The sequence below is a fragment of the Abrus precatorius genome, unplaced genomic scaffold, assembly GCF_003935025.1.
Source record: "Abrus precatorius isolate BTA unplaced genomic scaffold, Abrus_2018 Scaffold8, whole genome shotgun sequence".
Lineage (NCBI taxonomy): Eukaryota > Viridiplantae > Streptophyta > Magnoliopsida > Fabales > Fabaceae > Abrus > Abrus precatorius.
The window spans coordinates 34,557,877-34,572,534 of record NW_020874428.1 but is presented as its reverse complement, the minus strand read 5'-3'; the positions used below and the strand labels follow the sequence as shown (position 1 = coordinate 34,572,534).

The following is a 14,658-nucleotide window of genomic DNA, read 5'->3' as shown; positions in this document are numbered from 1 at the left end:
GCCATATTCTAATCGTTTTTTTGTTTTTGTGCAGGAAGTGCCTGTAACAGTTTCTTGTTTACAAAACTTGATGTGTCCTTCTCTGTTATTAAGGAAAATTTGATGGTTTTCAATCGACAAATAATAATAAAATTTTATTAAAATATAATTATTATATTTTTAATGTAATAAATATATTTTTAATAAAAAAATTATTATTTTTTAATGTTTAAATTTATTAGTTCAAATATTATTTTAATAAAATCTTATTCTGAAAAAGCCTCATTTTATAGGCAAGTTAAAAATAAGAAGAGTATTAAGAACATATTTTTTTAACCCATATATTAATTAGTTGAAATTTATTAAAAGTTATAAAAGTGTGTGGATAAAATTGTTAAATTAAAAGTAAAATCACATTATTTTTTTCATTTTCAATAAATTTGAAGTAATAATAAAAATGTTTTTAAAAAAATATTCTGTTATCATTTCTATTAAAATAAATGTGATTTTGAAAACCAATCAAATAACTGGAATGATTTTAATTTTTCTTAATAAAACTTGACTTGGATGTTTTCCTATTAGCCGAATGTAATCCAACAAAGAACACGTGTGAAGTTGACGGTGATGAAGTAATAGTATGAGAGTGGGACTACATGCTACAACAAAGTGAAATAATCCTGAAAGACTCTGGATTCTTCTAGTTATAAGCATGACCCTATAGCAAATGTGTATGAAGCGCTAAATACCCGCACAAATTCACTGATGTAGAATGTTGGGCCTTTTAAAGTTGTCCCATACCAAAACTTACAACTCATCCAATCCTGAAATTTAAAATTAACAAGTAAATATTTTTCAATATTAAACATCCTTTATTAAGAATATGTTCCTGAATAGATTCATTGTTCAATTTAAAAGCTTAATGACAAGAATATATATATATATATAAACTCATTTTTATTTTTAAAATGTAAAAACAATTTTGAAAGGTTACATTTTTTGAAGAAAGGAACGGACACAAACACCTAGATAACAACATGAAATTATATATCAAAAACAAAAAAATGGATATATTAGGATTTATCTAAAAAGAGGACAAAAGATAAAGATTAGCTGCAACTCTTTCGATATGTTTCACATTATTTTTTAATTAAAATTAAAATTTCACTTTAATAATTCAAATAATAAAGGTCAATATTTAAGGTTGAGTTGAGTTATCAAAGAAAAATTTTAATTTTAATTGAGAACATAAAGAGAAATACAGCCCAAAAGCAAATATTCATTAGGGTCCTTAAAACATTAATTAAAGAAAAAAATAAAAAATATTTAAAAAATGCTATAATGTGCTCCTGACATGATTTTTAATATATCATAGTATAATTTCTAACAAAAACTATCCATTCATTATTTCTTTAATCAATATCTTTAGTGTTCTCGTCAATAAGATGGGGAAAAAACCTGAAATAAAACTTGCAGCTATAATAATGCACATTCATAATTCTGATAATAAAGTGGAGTTGACGTGTGACTGATGCAGTTTTGCAATGCATAATTGAAAATTGACAACACAACAACTAAACATAATCAGCATCACTAGCACAAGCAAGGCTGGGGTCATAGCCTGATTATGATTATGGACTCTTTATGAGGGGCAAAGTAGACGTGACCAGCAAACGAATGGTGAAAATGAGTGCCACCCTAGCTAGCAGTAGTTGAGAATATTCAAAATCAAAGTTTCAAAACAGACAATAAACAGCGTGCCTTTCAAGAATCATTATATTTTTTTTATTAGCAGATCAACAGTGTTTAAGTGTATTTTTCACAATCTCAGGCTATGGTTCAAGAATTGCATGTTCTCCACAACAGTTTAAGGAATGATTATATTCATAAATTTCCTCTTGGCAAATGCCAACCACCATTTATTTGGAGTGCCATTAGGTCTGTATGCAACGCTCAATAACCTCCCACTTGTTTCTTCCCGTATCTGCTTCAAATAATTTCTGAACAATTCTGCATTGTTGGAATCACAAGAGTTGAAATATAAGAATAATTTATATGGTCTATAAAAACAAATTATCTAAATTGCAACGTTGCATCAGACAGAGTAAACAAATCAACAGTATAAATGTTCAATGTAAGGTGTTGAGCGCAGTGTGAAATCTCAATTTTCTAATCATCTATGATGAAAAGCAAGGTAATATCACCCAGAAACATTGATTACAATAATATTTAACGGAAACCCAAAAGCTTCAGCACACTCTTCGGTCAATGGAAGTTTGTCAGGTTTTTGAAAAAATAAGTACAAAGCCACTTGAATTGGCTCTTTAAAAAGGCTTCATGATAAATATATATGACGGAATAAGAAAGCCTACATCTACTACCGGCATAAATTCAAGCTGAAAATCCTGCATGGATGCAGAAAGGAAACACATCATACTCCATTTTAGAAAGTAATTTTCTTCTTTTTATTTCGTTCAGTTGAAATCCAAGCACCAGAGCACATGAGAAACACTGCAAAATTTGGTTTACAACGGCCGTATTAAAGTCCCCAAGTAAAAGTTAGTTATTTAAAATGAACCTCTCTGAATGAGTTTTCCAAACTTGAGTTATCTATTTAGGTCCCTGAAGATCAACGCATTAGCATTTGGTATCACTCCGTTCCATGTTTATGTTCCCCAATTATCATATCAAACACCTACCTACCTCCACGCCTAGGGGTATGCAAGGAAGGAAGATAGATACTACAAGGAATGGTTCATCTTTTTGCCAAAGACTTGACATTCTTTGTTATTACATGTGTACTCAAAATTCAAAACGAAAAAGCAGTGACATAATTTGTTGTCTTTCAAAATAATGACACCCATTGAGGCATAGACACACTCAGTTTGTCATGTGATTTTAAAGTAATCTAAGTCACCAAATGTGAAGATTGTATCAAATGTTCAGTAAAATAATTAGCGAAATATAATAATTTATCACAGTTCTTGGGAGGTGGGCTTCAATTAAATAGCTTCTTAAACAACTAAAACTACCAATTAACATGTTGACAATACAATATACATGATTAAACTAAGCATATGTGAATACTCATAAGAATATCATCTAGGTGAAGGCATAGCGACCACGATTCACCTGCTTCCTTATGTGATTGAGGAAGGGGAAAAAGACCCGGAAAAGGAAAGCCAGACTCTCCAGGGACAGGAACCTTTTCAAGGCCCAGGTTGATGATTGCCTTGGTTCCTTCAGCTAAGGTTCTGCAACCTTCAAGCCTCTTGAGAGCAACGTTAATGTAAAAGGTCAAGTATATGAGAAGCTTATCAGCGGGGCTCTTGATGTCAAAGTTTCTGAAGAACACATTGGCTCGAAAGAAGGTGATGGCTTCATCTACGATATCAGTTCTGTCTACACCACATAACACACATTCTGAAAAACCCAAAAATCAAACAGAACAAAACAAAACAAAAAGCAATGAATAGAATAGAGTAGAAACCTTGATCTGAAACAGGAGCAGGTCCCTTAATGTGACTCTTGAGAGGAAGAAGAGGGCATCCACAAGCTCTACTCACTCCAACTTCATCCACAAAACTAGAGTGGTAAACCTTCCCATACAACAACCTCAACAATTATATTCAATTGGGAATCAAAATTTGACAGTAAAAATTATGAATTTTGAATAAGCATGAATTGAATTGAATCCTCGTACCATGTCTCTTTGTGGCGATGATACGAACGAGGTTTGCTAAGAAGAATTCAATTGTAAACCCCAAATGTTTCGCGAAATGATGGGAAAGATCAATCCAGGTGCGTAAATATGTAGTTGTTTGGAATGGGGAAAACAAATTGATAAATAGTATAAGAAAATCGCGAAACTTGGAGTAAATTGATGGATTAAGATACCCAAATTGTTAGAAGATGTGAAGGTGAGTGGAATCAAGATTGTGAACAAAGTAATTTGTGGAAATGGGATCTGAGAATTATGATACTTTATTACATTGTTAACACTTTTTTTTTTTTGGGCTGGTGGTGCCGTCATTATTCACACTCACTAGATAAGTAAGACAAGCTTGATAATTTAATGTGGGCCAGCCATCAACAAAGCCCAAAACTATTCAGCTCATAAGAAATTCTGTACGGCCCAGTGAGGTTCTTCACATCAAAAACAACATTTTCTTTGTTACTGATTTACGAAAAACCATTAATTGCTTTTCAATGGATTTTGTGTATTAAATTTACTTGTATCACTTTTCGCATTTTTTTATAATTAAAAAAATAATGGAAATGTAACATATTTTTGTGATTATAATAAACGAAGGTTGATATTTTCTTTTTGCATTACTTTGCATCTTACTATTTTTTTTCTAAAATAAGATATACTTAATGGCGAATAATTAATGCGAGGTTCAAACTTATGACGATTCTGCTTTTGTTAGTTACAAGTTCTTATATGCGTTGATGTGATGGATAAATAATCATATTATGTACATTTTTTATTTTAAATAATAATACAATTTTTTTAATTTTTGCAATATTGTGCTACATAAAAAATATAATAATTTTTATTAAAATATTGCTATATATAAATTTTTATGATGTAGAATAAGCAACTTGTTCTTCTCGATTTATTCTCAATAGTCCAAGGTTTCATTGCTGGTATTTATGTGTACTATTAGCAACACATCTTATGTTGTTCTCAAAATATGGTATATTATTCCCCACTTAGGTTTTGACAAGGAGAAAGACGTCAACCACACATTTTTCAGCTCATTAATTATAAATTCTATAGCAAATTTAAAATATCCCAATGTTTCTTGCAAGTAGAAGAAAAGAATGGTTCTGTAATCCAACAAGATCTAGCAATCCATTTACCCCTATATTATATACATTCAAGTACAAGAAAAAATGGTCCACATGGTTACGTCTTTGTTTCTGATTGAACTTAATTTTTTAGCTATAGATTTTATTTTAACAAGCTCGTGCAATTACATAGATGTTTTATTTTAAAATAAATAATATATATGTATAATGTATAACAGAGACCACTCATCATTTCTTATTGCCCAAGAATCTCATCATATATTAACATTAGCAGATTTTTTTAGGGCAAGACACTAAAGTAAAGTTCTTTCCGTTTACTTGTCTTTTTTTTTTTTTTTTTAAATGGCATTATAATTTTGTCAGTATTTTGATAGTGTCAAAACCTACTAGTCCTTTGATAGCGTGATGTCTAACAACTTCTCAACGTTGCATGGTATGTGCCTTCTTGTGATCGTAAATTATATTAGTAAAATAATTTTACTCTTATTTAATACTATAGAACATATTTTTACTATTAACATTTACTTTGATTGATTTCATTTTAAAATCTCACTAGCTTTCTTTATTATGAACAAATAACAAAATAATAATAAATATTTTGCGTAAACTTTGAGGTAGATATTATAAAAATTATTAAAATCTTCTTGAAAGTACTTGTAAAAAAAATATATAAATAAGATTATGATGTGTTAAAAAAATATAATTTATTGAAAAACGTACTTGGCATTAGTTTTATAAAATCATACTACATTAAAAAAAATCATTATTTAAATTAAGTTTGAAACGAAACATAAAATATTTAAATTTACAGTGTGGAAAAAAGTATCAATTAATCATATAAGAGGAAAAACTAAAAGATAGAAAAGCGAAGTTGAGCAATCTTTGTTTAATTTAATTTAATTTTTTTTGTAAAAAACTAAATTTGAATTTTTAATTTTACAATATGATGTATTGGGGAGATGCAAAACTTGAGTTAACAATAATTTTACTCCTCTATATTTTCCTCCCCACAAAATATTTGATCCAAACATAATGAGGATATAAAAATCTCTCCTTTCCTCCCCTCCAAATTCCAACCAAACAATATCTAAATGAGCATATTAATAAAAATAAAAATTTACGTCAAAATGCATATATATTGCTTAGATACACTGTCAATCTTTACCCTTTCTTTTTCGTTTTTCTATTTTAAAATTTGTCAAGTACACAACAAATTTAAACCTGGGCTGAATATGTTGAATTTTTTCTTTATGGAATGTATTATTTTTGGTCATGCTTTCAGGTTTAATATTCTTTAAGTTTGGCCAAGATTATGCGCATCATCAACTTGTGTTTTACTTTGATTCTTTACTTTAAGCTATCTTATAAGCAGCAAGCCAATCAAATTTCAAAGACAACGGATCTATATGACGCGCTTCTCACAGGATAATTGTAGACAAAATATATTGCATGGTAAACGAAGGCCGCTACATAGCCAAAATTTTGTTTATCAAGTGCTAAATATAATTCCAAAGAGCAAAAATTGAGGGAAAAAAAAATCATTTGACTGAAATGCATAGTAGAATGTTAAACCATCTTGCAGTTACAGACAACCCATTTTATAAAACCAGAGCTTGTTTACCACAATTTTGTAGCTAATGACAGTTAAACCAAGCTACAAGGATAAAGAATGATATAATTTGAAAAGCTAACTATACATGTCAATTCTAATGCAAAAAAGCTAATGTAAAAGGTGCACAATGAATGAATTAGATTAGGCTGGTAAATGATGAGGTCAACAAGTATGGAAAATTTGCTGGTTCTCGTTGCTGAGCAAGTTCATGAATGTCCCTTACGATGTCAAACACTGCTTCTGGTTGAGCTAATTTAAGTGCATTCTCTGACATTGTTTTCAGCTCATCTGATTTTGTGCTGAACCATTCAGCCACAATTCTTGCAGTTTCATTAGGACTACGAGTGAAGACACCAGCTCCATTGTTTACCACATAAGGCACATTACCCTTTTCCTGTTGTTGCCATCATGCCAGCTAAGAATCAATATAAGACACTTTAAAAAGAAAAAAAAGACTGAATAGCGTTGAGGAGAACATTTTAATCACTCACCTGTCCGGGGATATAGTCATTGAGGATTATAGGAAGCCCTCTGATCAATGCTTCTGCAATTGTACCTGGTCCAGCCTGAAAATTTCATAGAACCATTGAGCCTATGCTAGCATGTGAGGTATCACACAATGAGCAAATTGGTGTAACTTACTTTTGTTATGATGCAGTCACAGGCTCCCATCCATTTGGCCATTTGTTTCTCGAATCCTCTAACCTATTAAACCAAGAAACAAGGTTTTATCAGGTGGCATTCTATTATGCTATTCTGAAATTGGCTGTTCACTTATTCAGATATCAGAGGTTTATGAAGAGTGAAGCCACTTACCTTTACAGGAATCTTCCATTCAAGAGATTCAAGGGTAGATGCTAAGTTCTTATTACGACCACATATGATAATTAACTGTCCAATTGGTTTCTCAGCTTCTTTATCATAAAGTGATTCTCCTAGAGCCTTTGCTGTTTTCTTGACAGGACCCATTCCTTCACCACCCCCCATCAGCAAAACTGCTGGCAAGTTGGGATCCATCTCGAGTTCTTCTCTTAATTGATCCTATAGTAGTAAGACAAAATCAGTGCCATCAATGAAAGCAAAACTACACTAGTGTATGTTTGGGAAAGATAAATTTTTAAAAGTTCTCATAAAATTAAGTGACTGTGCATTCAAATTAAATTGAATCAAACATGCATTTACACCTTCAATATGCATACCTTCACAAGAACTGCCCGGGCAAAAGAAGGCCTAATGGGCAAGCCAAAAACACGGACTTGAGATTCCTCGAGACCGTCTTGTGAGGCTCTCTTGGCAACCTCCTGTGAAGGGCAGTAACATCTATTCACCCAAGGATGAAACCTGGAAGCAGAATAAAGGTTAGAATTTAGACTAAGAGCATGCAAACATTAATTAAGCAAGAAAATTTAACAAAGTGGACTTACCAAGTAGGATGGCATGTACTGAGGTCTGTGATCACTGTGACAAATATCACTTTCTTTTGCAAACCTTGCCACTTTAGAACCCACAATGGAATATGCTGCATCAAGGGATGAACACTAATGATTATATCTGGCTTGTACTCCATTAGCCCCGCCTCCACCTCCCTGCAAAATGAGAAAACGCACCAATTAGAAAAACACCACTTAATTTAGTAAAATACAAGAAAACAAATGCAATTTAAAAAATCCTTTACCCACCACAGACTAAAAAAGTAGGAAGATTTTACAGCTACAGATATGAATAGTTATTCCTATTTTGCTGAGCAAAGGGGAATAACCTTTATTGCAATTATTGACAATTGAATAATGATAAAAGAGTAAAGACCAAGTTGTCCATAAAGTCATATTCTCTTTTAACCAAAAAAGTTATATCAGATTTTGATGAAAAAACCATTGATAAAAGTTAATTATAAAAAGAGAAAAATTAGAACAGGAATGTACCTAGCATAGTAGGCAGCGATGGCAGCCAAATACACAGAGTGAATCCATCTAGGAGAAGTACTATGAAACGCAACATTCCACAGCTGCACATGCTTAACCATGAATTTATATTGCCCCTCCATGTCATTCAACGGCCACCCCGTGTACTCTTTCCAAACATCCTTAACAAATATCTGAAAATTGAAAAGGTTCAATAATCAGCACAGAAACATAAAATAACCTACACTTGATATTGGCACAAAATGAAATTACTTTTTCCAGAAAAAAAAGCCGCGCAAATAACTCCAAGAAAACAAAACGTAGCGACAAAGTCCTCGTGACCAATAAGCAAGACATGACAAAAACATACGAAGAACACAACAAAAATATCCCACACCAGAAAACTCCTGTACAAAACAAATCTTAAGAAACAAATAAACTTATTTTTTTTAAATTAAAAAAAAAAAAAAACTTGTGTAACATAATGTTATGAAAAAAATGGAAGAAAAGCAAAAACGGATCCAGAACCAACGGTCAAATATAACGGAAAAAGAAACTTAGCAAAAGATAGATTTCATTACCCTGTATTCATCACCGAATTCAATTTGAAAGGCGTCACGAATGGCCTCAGCGGAGGCTCTGTGTCCACCACCGGTATCACTCATGAGAATCAACACGTTCTTTGTTCTTTCAGCTCCAATCTCCATGAGTTCCATGCCTCCATCGCTGTCATCATCATGAACGTTGTGAGAGTCATTCCCACGCCTCTTTTGGCTGTTATTCCCGTGATATCCAAACACTTTTTCCGCTATGGACTTTCTGGGCGACCCGACAGAAACCTCCATGTCCCAGAAAATGAGGTGTTCACCTAACGGTCAAACCTCGTTCCCGCCACCACTGAAACGAGGCTTCACCGGAGAAGAGAGAGTGGAAGTGCTTGTGGTTAAGGGAAGAGAGAAAAGAGAAAGGGAATGATTGGTGCAGAGATGGCGAAATACAAGGGTGAGAGAGAAAGAAAGGTTACTAATGTTGGTGTGTTATAAGGTGTGGGTGTTGGAATTATGCCATGGAATTTTTGGAGGCTGTGTGGCTTCGGTGAATCTTAGCCGTTGGATTTTCTTCTTCCGATCGAATGTTCTTATTGGAAGATTCGAATCTTTGCGTTGTTTGAACAGTAGAGTTGAGTTGTTCTCTTCAATCAATCATTCTTGTCTTCTAGCTTTGCTCTTATGCCCTCTTGCTTTTGGGTATTTGCGTTTGCTGAAAAGGATGGGTTCTCTGGTGTTGACAACACTTGCTTCGAGCCTTCGACTCGTTTGCATTGCCCTCCCTATGTTCATGCCTCGCCATCGCTTAAAAGTAAGTCCTATTTTGGGTTGCTTATACGAAAGCTAGAAACACATTTTTTAATTAATCAAATCAGATCTTTGTCCATGCAAGTTGCTGTGCTAATGGGTAAAGAGATTGAAAGAAATTAGATACAAGGAGATGTTATTGTTGTCTCCCTCACATTTTGCATAAAATTATAAATAATAAATTTGTATTAAAAACTATAGTATTTAATCATTATTATTTATTAAGTGTTTATTTTATATTTTTTATGTGTGATTTTGTACAATTTATTAAAAATGTTAAATTTTTAGTTAAAGACAAATTTAGGTGAGCTTTTAAAAATATTTTTAATCACAACTTATTGAGATAAATTTTAATTTTTTTATTCTTATGTTAATTATCTTTCTTAAACCACGAGGTCTGATTCCGTTCGAAAACAAAATTTATAGATGGGTACAATTCGTTTATATTAATACATCTCAAAAAATACATCATATAAAATAAAAGAGACATCCAAAAGTGTCTATTCAAAATATAGAAACATCATTTATAGATAAAAATAAGATATTTTAATAACATTTATCTTTAAATTTATGACAAAAGTTGTTATTTTAAATTAAAGTATGAAAAAATTATTTGAATAAACTGTGTATTCAAATATACTCTATACCTAATTTATAATCTAGGCAAAATAATGAATTATTTTGTGAAATAGTGACTTAAAATATTCCAATTAAACAAGCAAACAATTGAATCACTTGAATTAATATGTGGTTAGTTTTAGTTTTAATTTGTTTTTGTTTAAGAATAACATTTTTTATGTACCTAGAATTTTGTTAGAGTGGGCATTGTTTGATGACGATTTTTTATGCAATTGATAATGAAATGAAAGAAGGTGTTTGTGTAGAATAAAGCGCTACTTAAATAAAATTTTGACTGGAGTGACATTAATTTTTGTAGGTTAAGTCAGTGCTCCATTGTGCCAATGTCACGTTATGCAGCTAACATTGGGGAAAATAGGTGACGTTTCATTTGCAAGAAAATTACACTTAGCGTTGTCACCTAATTCTTCAACAAGAGGTTCCACTTCTGTCATTCAATACAAGTGGATTGAATATTTTAAAGATAAATATTTTTTAAAATTGTTCAATCCATAGAAAATTTAATTTTTTTTATAACATTAACAACATATTTAAGTATAACTTTTGAATTTATTTTTATAAAAATATTAATTTTTAATTAATACAACGTTTTGTGATGATCAGTGTGTATATGTTTTTTTTAATAATGTGAGTGTAGTTTAATTAATAATTTAATTTTTAAATAATTTTTGTTTAAAAAAACTGCATATCAAACTCACTGATAAATTCAAGTAATTTTTATAGTACAAGTACAACTTTTTTTCAAAATCAATTTTTAAAAATTCAATCAATATGTTGTTCAACTTGTTTTTAAGTTTAATTTTAACATTAATGTTGACATGGTTAGTTCATTACAAAACATTGATGATAATAATAGAAGTGTAGAATATCCCATGGAATTGAGAACTTATTCAATGTATTGTGAGGGACCAAGTAGGGTCCCTTGAGTTGAAAGCTTTCAAAGCTACTTGACCATTGTTGTTAGTAATAGGTGGACTTTCAAGCACCAAAAAACAAATACACACTATGGATATTTAAACAAATATATTATTCGAAGCAAACTAGAATCATCATCAACATAAGGGAAAAAAAAAGGCTGCGATCTCGAGAAAAGATAATACCCCGTAAATAAAAGGATTGCAATGCAAACAAGTTTATGAATTTTTAATGAACGAGTTGTTATGTAAAATTTTTAAACTCAACAATTAAAAATATAATTAACATGTATAAATACATAAATTATAATATTTAACTAAATTTTATACTTGATTTTTTATTTAGCAGTTACAGGACTTTAATTTACTATTTTCAACTGTACTTCTACCTTATATGAGTTTATATACGCACGCGTTCTTTTTTAAAGTAAAAATATATAAATATTGTGCCGAGGAGAATAATAAATATATATCTTATTATTTAAATAATAAAAACAAAAAGAAAAATTTATGCAAAGTTAAATAAGAGAAATGTTACTAATATATTTTAAATATACTTTTATTTATTAAATAATATTTATTAAAAATAAAGATTTTATTTTCAATATAGAAAATTAATTAATAATAAAAGAATAAATTAAAAAATAATTAACATTGTAGATGGTGGCGTCAGCATTATGATTCAGTTTCCATCTTAAAGTTCGTCGGGCTTGGCTGGCGATGTAACCGTGTCGGACATGCCAAGCTGGAATTGCTATATTGAAGCAAACCAGTTCTGTTCATAAACAAAGGTGACGCAATACATTAGAAAATGAACATGTTTTCTCAGGACAAGCATTCTACCTTATAATCACCTAAAGAAGAGTATTTATCTTATTTTCGTAGATACTGAAATTCATGGTGTTTTATTATCGGATTCTATGTATTTCCAGACACCGATTCAAGACTACTCACCAAAGAAAAAAAGAGGGGTTCAAGAAGACTATAGGTGAGCTTTGCCCCTCTTTCTATCTCTCTTCCCCCGATTATTTAAATAATAAATAATCTTTTGTCTCACGTTTTTAACATAAAAAAAAATAAAAGTAGTATTTTTATCCGTTAAATTTTGATTTCTTCTTTTAAGTTTTCTCTTCGTTCACTATATTACTTAACTTTTAAAAAAAAATTAAATAATTTTTTTATTTTTAATTTTATTAAAAAAAATTGTTATTTTATGACATATATAATATTTATCATCTTATTTTTAAAATTTATACTTTACCCTCTTTTTTATTTTTATTTTTTAATATTTAAAATTTTATTTTTTAAGAAGATGCGGTATTGATGGCAAGAAAATAAAATTTTAAATATAAAAAAATAAAATAAAATAAAAAGATAAAGAAGTGTCAGACATCTAAAAATGAGACAACGACTAACGGTACATGTAGCACAAAACTATAAAAACTTTTAACGGAACCAACAAAAAAAAATTATTGATATTTTATTATTTTAATTAAAAATATTAAAATATATCATGAGATTAAATTATTTTCTAAATACACGTTACTTATATATTTGAATAATATTTATAATACCTTAACTGTCAGCTACAATGGAAAGAATTTTTTAAAAGTAAAAAAATATAATTATTAAATTTATTTGTTTATTTGTTAAATTTATTAAATATAATTTTTATAGATAATTTTATAGCTTTAAAAGTAAAAAATAAAATAAATTGATGGATTATATTAGTCAACCTCAGTCCCTAGACTTAAATTTACCCTACGACATCTAAATTTAATAATTATAACAGAGAAGTGACACCATTCGATAACACGTGAGGGTTAGTTCTGCAGAGGTATCAGGAATGCATTTCACGAGTCCAGGAACTTACTTAGCTTTGCCCAAGTTACAAATATCATTTTCTTCCTGTGCCTGATTACAAATATCTATTTTTTTAAAAAGCGGTAGAAATACACTTTTTTAAATATACAATTATTAGCTATATTTTATTAAAAACTATAAAAATAATAAATTAAAGAGTAAGACTTACATAATTTTTAATATATATGTAAATATAAAGGTTATAAGTATTTGGAAGTTTTCTTTTTAAGTGAATTAATTATCTTTACCGTCAGAGATAGATAGAACTAATAAATCTCATCCACTAAAAAAAGGACACCTAAATAAAAAAAAATATGAATATGATATTAAATAGTAGTATATGATGTAGCACGGTACAAGTGTGAGGCTTGTGTCATGTATCGGAGGTGAAGAAAATGAAGTAGAAATGAATCACGAAATGAATTTTGATGATTCGAAATCAAAGCTACCATAATTATGGAATTTATCAATGTAATGTTGTTAACATATTCTCTAACACACATTTTTTTAATACGCTTATAATTATTAGCTAAATTTTATAAAAAATTTACAAAAGTTATATGAATTTCACTTATTTTCACTGCTATTTAATATATTTTTGTAATTTTTAATAAATTTTAGTTAATTATTAAAAAGTATATTAAAAATTATACTGTTAACATTTTTCATTTATCGTATGGTAAAAAGAACTCGCCCATCAAGTAGGGGCAAGGAAATTTAATCTATCACCTCTGTTGCTGCTGACTCAATCTATCATAACTAATCTTATTGATCAATGTCGATAAATGATCCGACTCCTGAAAACATTGTTAAAAAAGTGAAGGTGCGCTGCTTCATGGACAGTTACTGCACTAGTTGAAAAATAAATAGAAAATCAAGATAATGATGCATTTACTTATAATTATAATGTAAAACAGCACGAAAATCTTATTTTCTATGTAGACAATTAAGATAGTTTCCCTGTTCCTGCTGGCTTGATGATGTTTCACTTGGAAATTCAGTTGCATCATGGAAAGATAAGATGTCATCACCGGTGATGGTAGAGGAAAATCCTGGCAGTGTTCCCAAGCTTGTCACAAGGGATGACCCAAAATATTTTAAAAGTCCTTTTATGTAACCGTTCATGCATTGATAAATGGATTTCAGATTGTATGGTACTAAAATATGTTTTTAGAGAATGGGATCGCTAGTTACCTATATTCCAAGTTCTTCGTAGAAATAGAAAAAATCTTGGGTTTTTCCGCAAAACTATTCCTTCCTTCGAAACAAGAATGATGGAATTCAATAAACATGCTGCATCAGTCACTCTCAAAGACCACCTTATTAAAAAAAGTGACATGTAGCTTCTGAAAAATATTACCTTTTATCCTTTTTAAAAACATGCATTACTTTTAGGTAAATAATAAATTTGTAGGCTGAAATAATACAAAAACATAACATTTCTAGAAATTAAAGCCATATTAGGAACCCACGATGGCAAGAAGAAGTGACATGCAACTTGTGATCCCAGTGGAAGACTTGTGCTACCATCTTCTTGGCAAAGGTTTTTTCTCAAGAACCACACGATGGAGCTGTGAAAAACG

At 30.2% G+C, this 14,658-nt stretch overlaps 2 protein-coding genes across 4 annotated transcripts; both read right to left on the bottom strand.

Annotated features, from left to right (window-relative positions):
- Positions 1-1,629: 1,629 nt before the first annotated feature.
- On the bottom strand, positions 1,630-3,939 carry LOC113846506 (actin-related protein 2/3 complex subunit 3). 3 transcript variants are annotated; one of them, XM_027474867.1, is made up of 4 exons: positions 3,680-3,939; positions 3,467-3,575; positions 3,109-3,378; positions 1,630-1,986 (listed from the first exon to the last, which is right to left on the bottom strand). In XM_027474867.1, exons 1-4 carry the CDS (start codon positions 3,680-3,682, stop codon positions 1,844-1,846), a joined length of 525 nt encoding a protein of 174 aa, XP_027330668.1. In that variant the 5' UTR covers positions 3,683-3,939; the 3' UTR covers positions 1,630-1,843. The 3 variants fall into 3 exon arrangements, with proteins under 3 accessions (XP_027330668.1, XP_027330669.1, XP_027330670.1); XM_027474868.1 differs by having other exon boundaries at positions 1,630-1,960; XM_027474869.1 differs by having other exon boundaries at positions 1,834-1,976.
- A 2,378-nt stretch (positions 3,940-6,317) lies between these two features.
- Positions 6,318-9,631, bottom strand: LOC113846505 (monogalactosyldiacylglycerol synthase 2, chloroplastic-like). The gene is made up of 8 exons (XM_027474865.1): positions 8,886-9,631; positions 8,326-8,498; positions 7,828-7,989; positions 7,603-7,744; positions 7,220-7,444; positions 7,046-7,108; positions 6,895-6,969; positions 6,318-6,797 (listed from the first exon to the last, which is right to left on the bottom strand). The coding sequence occupies exons 1-8, from the start codon at positions 9,147-9,149 to the stop codon at positions 6,540-6,542; spliced, it is 1,362 nt and encodes a 453-aa protein (XP_027330666.1). The 5' UTR covers positions 9,150-9,631; the 3' UTR covers positions 6,318-6,539.
- Positions 9,632-14,658: the final 5,027 nt, after the last annotated feature.